Here is a 12888-nt window from a genome sequence, read left to right as displayed (position 1 = left end):
TGATAGTGATTAATCACTAGGTTTTTTGTTTGATTTTTGCTTCCCGCCCCCCCCCCCCATGCTTCTGCAGAGCTGGAGAGTGAGTGAAAATGCCCCAAAGTTCAGAGCTCACTGTGCTTATTGAGATTTTGCCATTTTTCTTAAATAAGCCCTCCCTGTATCACTTTGGTTAATTTCCAGAGTTTTGTACATAAGCTTATCATTTTGCCCTATATTCTTGTTGATTTTATGTTAAAGAATTTTTGGAGGTCCCTACTCTTTCACTTTTGCTCTGGATTTTTAGTTTCCTAAGAAATTGCCAAATAATTTTCAAGGTTGGCTGTACCTTTTTTATATTCTCCCAACCAAGATGTGATTGTTCTAGTTTCTCATTGTGGCTCTCATTTATATTTCTGTAGTGGTTAATGATACTGAACATCTTTTCAAGTATTTATTGGTTATCTGTATCTTTTCTTCAGTGACATGTGTCTGTTACTTGTTTTCTATTTGGATTTATTTTTAGTCTTGAGTTTTAAGAGCTTTTAAATAGTATAGAAACCAGTTCTTTGTTGTTTACAAATATTTTCTCCCAATGTGTAATTTGTCTTTTCATCTTCTTTGAAGTTCTTTTTGGAAAGCAAAAGTTTTACCTTTTGATGAGGTCCAGCTTGTCAATTTTTGCTTTTATGTATCATGTTTTTAGTGTCAATTCTAAGAACTCCTTGTCTAGCCTTAGGCCATCAAGGTTTTCTCCTGTGAGAAAAATCTCACATTAGTTTTTTTCTCTGAAAGTCTTATATTTTTTGTTTTACACTCACCTTCCTAGTTTTGAAGTTTTGTTTTGGTCTTCTGGAATTAGAATTCTTGATTTTTTTTTTTTCCTAGCACTTTTATGATGTTCATTATCTTCTGGCTTCCATAGTTTCTGAAGCAACATCTGCTGTCGTTCTTATATTTGTTCCCCTACATGTAACATGTTTTTTTTTCCCCCTTAGACTACTTTGACGGTTTTATTTATTTATTTTTATTTTTTTATTTTTTTGATGGTTTTCATTTTTACACTGTTTTTCAGGGATTTGATTTTGATATACCTCATTGGGGTTTTCTTTTTTCTTATGCTTGACATTCATTGAGCTTCTTGGCTTTGTCTTTATAGTTTTCATCAAAATTAGCAATTTTTTGACATTATTTCATCAGATATTTATTTCTACAGTCCTCTCTCTGGTCTATGTTTCCAGGACTCTTACATGTTTGTTAGATTGTTGAATATTTTCACTTAATCATCAACACTCTTTTCAGTTCTTTTCAGTCTTTTTCTCTTCTTTGTGGTTCAGTATGGACAAATTTTATTTCTCTGTCTTCAGTCTCTAATTTGCTGTTAACCCCACCTAGTGATGCTTTCACTTTGTTCATTGTATTTTTGGTCTCTAGAAGTTCTGTTTGCTTCTTCTTCATACTTTAACACTTCTCTTGCAGTGTTCCTATTTTGCTTTAAATGTCTGAATATACTTCTTATACTTGTTCTTATGTCCTTGTTTGCTGACTTTATCATCTGTGTTCTCTTGTATATGCTGGTATTGACTGTTATCGGTCACATTTTCTTGATTTATTGGCATATCTAATACTCTTTGACTGGACACTGGACCTTACAAGTTTCACATTGCTGAGTCTCTAGACTTTGTTGTCTTTCTTTTTGTGTGTGTGTGCTTTATTCTGGCATGAGGTTATTTACAATTTAGTTTGATCCTTTCATGACTTGTGTTTATACTTCATTAGGACAGGTCTAGAGTAACCTCTACTCTAGGCTTAGTTTAGCCTTATTACTAGGGCATGGCCTTTATAGGATCTGATTTGAATGTGCCAGATAATCAACAAGGGCCTGGTACCCTTGCTGCTCGTAACTTAAATGCCTCCAGCCCTGTATGATTTCTGGACCACTCAGCTGATAGGTTTTCTGTCACTTTTTGCCTAGGCTGCATTTTAGAATTCAGCATTGAGTTAAAGGGTCCTTACTTATATTTTTAAAGGTTTTTTTCTTTTTCTTTTTTTTTCCCATGTAGCATCCTCTCCTCCAGAACTCCACCCCACTACCTCACAATTTCCAGCTGCCTCAGTTTCCCTAAATTCTGACTTGTGTCTCCATAACTCAGTGAGACTTAAATATATTTTGTTTAGGATCCCATTCATGTTCCACAGTTCACAGTTTCCCTCCAGGTAGAAAGCTAGGGACATCGTATGGCTTGTGTTGTTTCTTCTCTCTCAGGTAACATAATCCTAATTGCCTATTTTTTTTTAATCTAAAAATGATTGTTTCATATATTCTATCCAATTTTCCTGTTGCTTATAGCAGCCAGGTAAATCTGGTCCCTATTATTCCATCACGGCTAGAAATAAAAGCCCTGTTCTTTTAATTTAAAAAAAAAGGTCAACTTTATTTTGGAACAATTTTATATTTACAGAAAAGTTGTAAAGAGAGTACAGAGTTCTAGTACCCCTTTCACCCAGTTTCTCCTGATGTTAACATCTTAAAATTCCATGATACATTTGTCAAAAGTAAGAAACTGACATTGGCATATCACTATTAAGTAAATGTGTATATCTAATTTTTTTTTAAATATTTTATTTATTATTTGACAGACAGAGATCACAAGTAGGCAGAGAAGCAGGCAGAAAGAGAGGAGGAAGCAGGCTCCCTGCTGAGCAGAGAGCCTGATGCAGGGCTCCATTCGAGGATCCTGGGATCATGACCTGAGCTGAAGGCAGAGGCTTTAACCCACTGAGCCACCCAGGCACCCCTGTATATCTAATTTTATTAAAAAACTACCAAACTACTTTCCAACGTGGACGTATTGTTTGCATTCCTGCCAGCAGTGAATGAAAACTCCTTGAGCTATAGGAGATTATGATGAAAACTAGTTACATTGAAACACCAACATTTCAACTACTTTGAAATTACAAAAAATGAGTAAAGAGAAGTGACTTAAAATTGCTAAACCGTTGATTATAGATGACTCACAATAACTATAATAACAGTAACAGTGGCATTCATGGTACTCTGTTCTAAGAGCTTTACATTTATTGATCCATGTAATCCTTAACAATATCCTGATGTTATTGGTGTTATTATTCTCTCCTTCTATAGACTATGAAAGGGAGAAGTTGAGTAATTTTCCCTTGGGCACATGGCTGCTGAGGTGCACTCTTTCCAGCCTCACAGCCTGTTCCCGGACCCATCCCACCAGTGATGATTATCACTTGCACATCAGGATAACCTGAGTTGAGATGGTGTTTCACGTGGTAGGGGTGGTCCCGCACACCTATGTTTTGTAGTCAGGGTTGGGAACATTCTATTCTTTCTGTAGACTGCATCTTCATTTTAATGTAGGTAAATTTAATGTGTTAAAATACATTTTTAAATTTCATTCATAACAGCGAGCACTTTAGTTCATGTTTTGATTTGGGCATTCGTTTTTTTTTTCACATGTAATAATTTGTTATTATTGAAGTTTTAAAAAGTAATTTGCACATCAAAAACCTTCCTTCTTGCCTTACCACCCAAACTAGACCTCTTCTGGTGTTCCTTCTTTCAAAAGTTGCCTGTCATTGTCCACCCAGACAAGCCCAGTTTCTTAGAGTCCACCTTGGTGTGGGGCATTCATTTTAAGGTCGTTTTGCATATGTAGAACTTGAGTTTAGGCAAGTATTTTGTGGGTAACTGAAAAATCAGTTGTCTCTTTATTTTGGTGTCCAGGAACCCTGACTTTGGTGTGACAAATGCAAATGCATGTGTGCTCGCACATTTATTTACATATGGTCTTTTGGCACCAAAGAGATTTTAGGGTCATCTCATAAAGCAGTTAGGTATTCCTTCCTAAAACTAATGCTTAAAGAATATTGATTTTAAAATGTGAGGTCGTTTTATATACATATCAAAACAAGGAATAAATTATATGATAGAATGGAATAATTGTTTAAATTGTGTTAGGCCCAGCAGGTTAATACCAACACAAAATCTATTTAATGCAGCATTAAATAATTGTGAATGTATTACTTTTGTATCTTTCTTATTTTGTGTTAGTGACATTTTAACATTTGATGTTAGACTTAAAAATGTAGAAAAAAGTTCAAAATTCTTTCAAAAATATTTTATGAAGACTAATTTATGACATATAGACATTTTTATGACATATAACAAATACAATGGTAGATTTGAAAATATAAAAAAAATCTAGGTCTCATGTCTGAAAATCAGTGATACAAATTTATTTTAAAATTATTATGTGATCTCCAGTTGTCACTTCTCTGAATAGTCGGCTGCTGCTGTTTGCATAAAGTGTCCACCAGAGTGCGCTAAAGATACTTCCGTGAGAAAAGTGTTATTCACTAGACTTGTCTGGACTTGTCAGCAGGGCTAACTTTTTTTTTTAAGAAAAGAATTTGATTCTTGTTTATGAGATTCCTTTTGCTGTGAAATAAATTATGTAGCTTGACAGTTGAGTATTTTTATAGATACTGTAAATGGTCAGTATTTAATCTCTCCATTCTTGGTTCTCAGTCAGTATATTAGCTGGAAATAGTTTTTATTTATTTTGTAAAGTTGTCCTTTAGAAATTGAAAGTTGCATTTTCATTTATGTAATAAGTGTTGATTTTCTTTACGCAATTCGTGTTTTTCTGAAAACCTGAACACTTTAAAATGAACTAGAAAAAGTGGTAGTTTGTTTTTTGAGTTTAAAAAATACCTCAAAATATATCTGTTATGCATGCTTTTATTTTAAAATAACAACTTAAATCAGTAAATAGGTTTAATATTTGCAATTCCAGCATAAAATATCATTCTTGAGGTATTAGTTATCTGTGATGACCACAGGTTTTGTGTCATGCACTTAGAGTACAATATGATAGAAAGCTTTCATCCCTTTTTATTTGATAAATTTCTAATGTGAGCATTTTACAGATTAGTTATCTTGCAAAAGTACTGGATGATAACAACTATTTTTTTTTTTCTTCTTTCGCCCCAGGTACCTTCACTCAAATAACATAGTTGTGGTTCCAGAAGGTAAGTCCACTTCCAGTTTTTAGTTAGAAGGTACCATAGTTTATGCTTTCCTTTATAATAGTAGAACAAATTTTGATTGGAATATTAGGGAATTTTACTTTTAAAGTATCTTTAATTTATTAGTTTCAAAGATTAGTAAGTTCAGTTAATAATTTTGATTAAGTAAATAATAAGTCAAATGGTTATAACAGGTAAATTATTATTGGATAAATTGTTAGGTAAATAATAAAATGATAAATTTCAAAGATTTTTATTTTTTAATCTATTTTTATTATTTTTAAGTATTTTGTACATCAAATATGGGCTTAAACTTATAATCCCGAGATCAAGAGTCACATGCTCTATAGACTGAGCGAGCCAAGCACCCTAAAATTCTAATTTCTTTAAAAGACTTAACCTGGTGATGGGTATCAAGGAGGGCACAGATTGCATGGAGTACTGGGTGTTATACGCAAATAATGAATCATGAAATACTACATCAAAAACTAATGATGTACTGTCTGGTGTCTAACATAACGTAGTAAAAATAAAAACATGAAAATAAAATAAAGATTTATTTATTTATTTTACTTTAGAGAAAGCATGTGTGCATGGGAGGGGCAGAGGGAGAAGGACAGAGAGAATCTCAAGCTGACTCCCTGCCAAGTACGCAGCCCAGCCTGGGGCTCAGTCCCACAACCCTGGGATCCTGACCTGAGCCAAAATCAAAAGTTGGTCACTCGGGACGCCTGGGTGGCTCAGTTGGTTAAGCAGCTGCCTTCGGCTCAGGTCATGATCCCGGTGTCCTGGGATCGAGTCCCACATCGGGCTCCTTGCTCAGCAGGGAGCCTGCTTCTCCCTCTGCCTCTGCCTGCCATTCTTGCTCTGTCTGCCTGTGCTTGCTCTCTCTCCCTCTCTCTCTCTGACAAATAAATAAATAAAATCTTTAAAAAAAAAAAAAAAGTTGGTCACTCAACTGACTGAGCCACCCAGGCATCCTTTTAAGTTTTAAATTTAATAAATCCAGCTAAGAATTTTGGTTAGACAAAAAGACCTTATATATCATTTCATTATTTATTTATTCAAGCAATGCTTTACACTGTACCATTTTTATTTGTGCTTTTTAACTTATCATGTTTTATATCAAGGTTGAAGTCTTATCATTCCTATAAAATATACTTTGACCTGCGTTTTTACTATTTGTGCAACAGCAACAGGGATATTATGATATTTTAATTAGTGGTACTTGCATTTAAGATTTGTCATAACACTTGGGTCAAATTAATTTTGCCTTAACCTTTCTTTTCTCTTTGAAGCCATTGGATCCCTTGTAAAACTCCAGTGTTTGGATCTTAGTGACAATGCCTTAGAAATTGTTTGCCCAGAAATTGGTCGTCTGAGAGCTTTACGTCATCTTCGATTAGCTAATAACCAACTGCAATTCCTACCTCCAGGTAATCACAGTCTGTAGCACACAATAGTTTCTTATCTACTTATAAATCTATTTTTATTTCTGTTTCTTGCTGTGTGTCTAGGCAGTGAACTTTGGGTATACTTGTGATTTGGGATATTTGTTTGAAGATGAAGCTAAGGAATGTGGTGAAATGTGTCTAAGGGTCTTTTACCTGATATGGACATAAGAAGGTGGCATTTATGTTTTTAGCTACAATTACTACAATTATGCATTGCGTTCAGTTCCCCTTCAAGTCACTCCTCTCATGAAATATTTGTACAAAGAAGTAATTCAGTTCTGAATATTTTATGTGAGAAAATTTAGTTGAACTTTGCATGAGGTAATCATTTTAGTACCCAAAAAAGAAATACAGTGCTTTCTGTCATTTTCTAATGAGGTAACTTACGTATATTAACTTTGACTTAGTAAATCTTACTAGAATTTCATAGCAGAATTTAAGTTTGAGTCCCAGAACTAATTGTCAGTTCTGCCTACTGAATATCCTCCTAGAAGGTGATGTACATATGTATAGTACTGAAATTCTACATTCTCCTGAGGTACCATTAAATCGGTTGACTTTCTTATAAGGGACATAAAGGGGCCTTCCTTTGTGAATCCACACATTTGCAAATTCTGTCATATGTCACTTCCCATATTAAAAAAAAAAAGGTGAAATATGTTAAAAAGAATAAAAAATCTTGTGCCTTAAATATTATGTGAAAGTTACCTTGCATTCAAGAATGAGCAGAGAAAAATGCAGATGTCACATTGTCATAAATTATTTCTACTTAGTAATCAGGAACACCAACCAGTCTCTTAGTGTATCCAGGTGAAATGTGTGACTCAACCAGAATTACAAATTAGTACCCGTCGTGGAACTTCAGGGTCACATGAGAATGATAAAAGCTACTCATGCTTAATCCATGAATGAAAAAGTCTATGATATTTCTTTGTGATATAAAAAATACTTTCTCTGACGTCTTTCAAATACAAACATTTCTAAGTGAAACACAGTAACTCATTAATTTTTAGATTTTATGTACTGGCCTTAATAAAATAGATTCAATATTGTTTATAAAAATAGTACAGTGGTTGACTCTGCTTGAAAAATTCTTTAACCTTATATAATTACTGTCTTACATTTTCCAACAATAGTTAATAAAAATAATTTCAATATAGTGTAGGAATCTGATCTTTTAGAGTTTATTGTATGTAATCAGGCTCAGCGGTGTTTTATCATTCTAGCTTTCATCAAGTTTATATATTCAGATACTCAGGAAATTAGATTCTTTTTTGGAGATTGCCTAGGAAATGTATCAGTAAAGATAATACTCTGGGTTTTCAAATTCTTATATATGAAACTTCTACAAGATCTATTGTAAAATCAAGATACATGGCTATAATACTGTATTCAGAAGCTCCTTTTATATATATTCAAAGAGCAAGTGAGAAATACAATTCTGTTAAGCCATTGTTCTTTGTTTTCTATTATTCTGTTTTTTCCTGTAATATAAGAGCATTTTGTGGTAGAATGTGGTCATTTCCTTCCATTATATACTCTTAGAGGTTAAGGATGTGCTACTAATATCATTGACTGCTTCCTAATGACCAGTGAAGGGTATAGGTTTTCTGACTGCTTGCATCTAATTTTTAAATTATATCACACCTGTTGTGTAGTAGATTTTAAGCATTTACTGCTGGTTTTATTTCCATAGCTTTCATCTGTTGTATATGTTTGGTTTTGGCTGTTTTGAGTAAAATTATATATAGTAATAGCATTCTCCTGTATTTTGGATAGAAACTGTTGACTTGAGCCATGTGTAGATTTTTTTCTTTCTAGGCCATTATCAGTAGCAATGGACTAGACCTTACTAATTATTTGATTCACTTTATTTCTCTCTTTATGAGGTAATTTCATATGTTATGATTTGAATGGTTGAGGGGCTAGGTACATATCCCCGAAGCGTCTCATCATGTTGGGCATATACAATGGGAAAGTAGTTTACGTGTAGTAAAAAAAAAATTTTTAAAAAAAAAATGAGGGACTCCTGTGTTTCTTTATTTGATGACAGTAAACACCAGTTGATATTTGATTGTTAGTCCCTTCAGCCTAGTCAAGGCTGTTATGTATAGACTTCTACATGTTACACTCCCTAGAAAGAGTTGACACTTCATTACATGCATTTGTTGTGGTTGAAAAACCTTTGAATATAATTTCATTTCCAATATTTAAAATTTGAAAAATTTTCTACCAATATTTGAAAAACCTGAAACATTTAAAAAATCTAGGTGCATATATAGTTTTAAGACTAGACCTAAGAATGAATTATAAGGGTTTCATGAATGCCCTGAAATTTGCACACAATTTGATAATTATGAGTATGTCTGTGTTGCTGTGAAGAAGGTCCAGTGTTTTCAGCAGTTTCTCAAACACATCCATGGCTCATGGTTGATTCTATTGAGTTATCTGCCAGTACCCTTTTGGTGGCAGCCATGTGGACTGGGACCCATTTTCTGGGATGTCCCTTTCCCCCATTCTGTTACATTGAATGTATTACCATTTTCCTACCTTGTGACATGGCTTTTTCTCTACAGTTGTTTGGTGCTGGTGTAGGTACCTGACACAAACAGAACAGTTGTTACCTGGGAGTTCTGGAAGAGGCTGGTGAGGGAGAAGTAAAGAGAGTAAGAGACATCAGGGGAAATGAGAAAAAGAAAATCAGTCTCTTTTTCTCTCTGGGCTGTTGCACAGTGCTGTATATAATCTTGCAAGGTGCTGGGGAGTAGCCACGCAGACTGGGAAACAGAAAAAGGAAGATGAAGCAGATATACAGAGAGAAGGTGGAGGCAGAGACTTTCTAAGTTTTCTTTATTATCCCAATCACTGGTTGTGTCCTTAAGGCCCATAGACTTTGTGCTTAAGATAGCTCTACAACATTCTTTGTACCCTTTTTCTTTGATGTTGTCTCCCCTCCCCCCTTTCCGCCATCTCACCAAGCACAGGTAGTTCTTTGGGAGGAACAGAGAACACTGGTATTAAGTGGTGACAGGATAGAGGAACGTGGAGACAGCTTAAGAGTATGTGACTAAGCAAGTGTAGGGGAGGTACAATTTTTCCTCTGCACTCTTAGGGTCTCCAGCTGGGCCCAAAGATTAACTCACATAAGACAGAGCAACAGGAGAAAAGTATACAGATTTTATTTAGTAATTTTTTCCTGTGCAAAGAAACCTTCATCAGAAAAATGAAGACCCAAAGAAGTAGTTAAAGCCAAACTCACACTAGGTTAGACAAAGAGTAATAGTTGTGAAAATGTGATAAGACAGTGGGGTTTGGGTTAGGACAGCTAATTAGAAGCAGTGACTAGGAACGTAAGGGTTAGTTTAACAAGGTTGGTTTATTAAGATCTCCCTTGGCCTCTGCTCTCCATCTCTGGTGATGAGAATGTCTTCCTTCCTCCGGTGTAGGGAGGACCGCTTTTCCATGGGAGTTTGATTTTGTGCTTTTAGAAAGAAAAGGGAAGGTCAAAATGCCTTCTTGCATCTGCCAGTTTTCAGCTCCTTTAACTCAAAATAATGAATATGCCAGACTGGCATATTTTGGGGTAGCATGCTCTGAACTCCTCCACCACCCACCACAGTGGGCACTGAGAGCTTAATCTTGTGTAAAACCCCAGGAATCATCCTGCTCAGGTGTTGAGAGGCCTAAGCATTTAAACATCAACTCCCAGAAAGTATTGGTTCAGGGTTGCTTAGATGAGGGGATGCTTGTTGTCCCTATACACACGTGGCGGAGCAGCAGCCTTCTATAGGAAAAGCCTCCGCCCTGGGGATATGGATACGGGCAGCGAAGCACTGACCAGAGAACACCCAAGCAGTAGCTCTGAGTCATCTATACATGGGGCTCCGATGAACTCTGGCAGACACACACCGTGGACCAGAGAAAGGTTCTTGATACACCTGCTTTAAATGGCTTCCTGACTTAGTCCCTAACCTGGCCTGAAAGGTAAGGCTAACTTAAGAATATGGATTTAACTTGGTTCCAAGATGAATAAATAATCATCACTCAAAAAATCTTCCCAGATAAAATTATTGAAGTCATGGTTTATGGTATAAGAACTTTGGAATCTTGAAGCACTGTTTTTCTGAGCAGGCTCCCTTTTAAAAAAAATTATTTTAATAACTTTGTATTTTATTTGGCAATGAGTTTTGTAGGTTTGTATCCAAATACCATAAGGAAAAGGTTAAATGAATATTTTAGCTTATTTTTTTTACTGTGATATTTAAAATTTTTATTTTTGATCTTTATTTTTCACACATAAAAATCATATTTTTAAGGTATGCAGCATGTTTTTTTGATATATGTATACAGTGTGAAATGATTACCACAATCCAACTAAGTAACGTACTCATCACCTCCTGCAGTTACTGTGTATGTGTGTGTGTGGTGAGAAACTTGAGATCTACTCTCAGCAAATTTTAAATATACAAGGCATTATTGTTTATTAATAATACATTGTACAATACATAAATATAAATGTATTAATACATCATTATTGCCTTTGCTTTTAAAAAGCTTTTTATTATGCAAAATTTGAAATACAAAAGTAGACAGAATAGAATGATGAACCCCCATATACCCAACATGGAACTTGACAGTTATCCTTGAAGACCCTCTTATATTTTTAATCTTTGTTCTTCCTATTTTTGTCTTCTCTTACAGTTTTTTTTAATTGAGGTAAAATTTACATACAGTGAAACGCACAAATGTACAATTCTGAGTTTTGGCAGACATATATAATCAGCATCTTTGTCAAGATATAGAACATTTCCATTATCCCAGAAAGTCCTCTCATGTCTCTTCCAGTCTGTTTGCCATAGGTGAACACTCTTCTGATTTCTGTGACCACAGATTAACGGGATCTGCTGATGAGCATAATATAAGTGGAACCTTCTGGTCAAGATGTGTCCATGCTCTTGCACGTATCGGTAGTCCATTCTTCTGTAATTTGCAGGGTAGTATTCAAGTGTTTGAATATATGGTTCATGTATTTATTTCCCTCTTGATGGACATATGGGTTTCTTCTAACTTTGGACTATGATGAATACAACTAATACTAAACATTCCTGTGTAAGACTTTTTGTGGATACATACACACACACACACACACACATAACCCTAACTGATTATAATTTACTTAGGATGTTGTACCACTTAATATAAATTGTAAGACTCTTCCCAGTAGTATACTTCCATTTACCCTCCTTGTATTCTTATATCCTACTATTTCTATATGTTATGAGCCCTACAATATATGTCTATTTTGCAACAGTCAATTGTTTTTAAAGGAAATCAAGATAACAAAAAAGATATTTTTTTGTTTTTAATTTACTATTACCCATGCTCTTTATTCTTTCCTGGGGATGTATTTTCTATCTGGTATCATTTCTTTTCAGCCTGACGTACTTCCTTTAGTACTTCTTGTAGTGCAGGTCCTCTAGCAATGAACTATCTCAGTTTTCTTTGTGCAAAGCTGTCTCTAGTTTTGAAGAATATTTTCTCTGGATATAGAATTTTCAATTGACAGGGTATCTCTCTGGCACTTCATGAAGGTGACCTTCTATTGTCTTCTGACCCCATTGTTTCTGATGAGAAATCAGTTGCAATTTGCATCATTGTTACCTTGTATATACCTTTTTCTATGTCTATGTTAAAATTTTTCTCTTTATCTTTTGTTAGCAGTTTGTTTAGGATGTGCCACGATGTAGGATTTTAAAAATATCCTAGTTGGGGTTTTCTTGATTCCCAAATTGGGAAGTTTTCTGTCATTATTTCTTCAGATATTTTTCTGCCCTGTTTCCTCGCTTTTTGGGAGCTCTAGACACACACATTAAATCGTTTGATACTGTTTCACAGGTCACTGAGGCTTTGTTCTTCTAAAAAATTTTTTTTCTCTTGATCTGAAGGTTGCATGATGTATCTGCTGCTCCGTCTTCTGCTCAGTGACTTCTTTTGCTCTCTCCAGCACGCCATTTATTAAGCACCTTTTCACCTCACAGTTTTCTCCCCTTTGGTACCCTGTCCTACATTTTCCAGCTGTTTCAGCTCTCCAGGTCGGATCTCTGGCTCTTCTGCTTTGTGAGACTGCTGAGCTCTGCTTGGGTTCCACTTCCCTGTGCCATGGCCCAGAGTGCCCCCCTTGGTAGAAAGCCACGTCCCAACACAGGGCTCACCTCTTCAAGGATCAAAGTTCTGTGTTTCCTGTCTGTTGCTTGAACACAGTTGCCTCATCTATTTTTGAGTAGTTTTATTGTATTTTGGTGGAGAGCAAGTCTGGTGTCAGTGACCCTGTCATGTCTGGAAGTGGGAGTCTATTACATGCTCTTCGATTTCTCATCCGATCGCTAACCTGCATGCTTTC

At 35.3% G+C, this 12888-nt stretch overlaps 1 protein-coding gene across 3 annotated transcripts in view; it reads left to right on the top strand.

Annotated features, from left to right (window-relative positions):
- Positions 1–12888, top strand: part of LOC111152679 (leucine rich repeat containing 28) — a 156273-nt gene that overhangs the window by 29379 nt on the left and 114006 nt on the right. For all 3 annotated transcript variants that reach the window (XM_022511241.1, XM_022511238.1, XM_022511240.1), the window contains exons 4-5: positions 5000–5037; positions 6333–6470. In XM_022511241.1, the coding sequence (XP_022366949.1) occupies positions 5000–5037; positions 6333–6470 (176 nt within the window). The remainder of the gene's footprint in view (positions 1–4999; positions 5038–6332; positions 6471–12888) is intronic.

Source organism: Enhydra lutris, unplaced genomic scaffold (assembly GCF_002288905.1).
Source record: "Enhydra lutris kenyoni isolate GAN:26980312 unplaced genomic scaffold, ASM228890v2 scaffoldscaffold29, whole genome shotgun sequence".
In the NCBI taxonomy this organism is placed as follows: Eukaryota; Metazoa; Chordata; class Mammalia; order Carnivora; family Mustelidae; genus Enhydra; species Enhydra lutris.
Note: the sequence above shows the minus strand (reverse complement) of the source record. Positions and strands in the feature narration are given on the sequence as shown.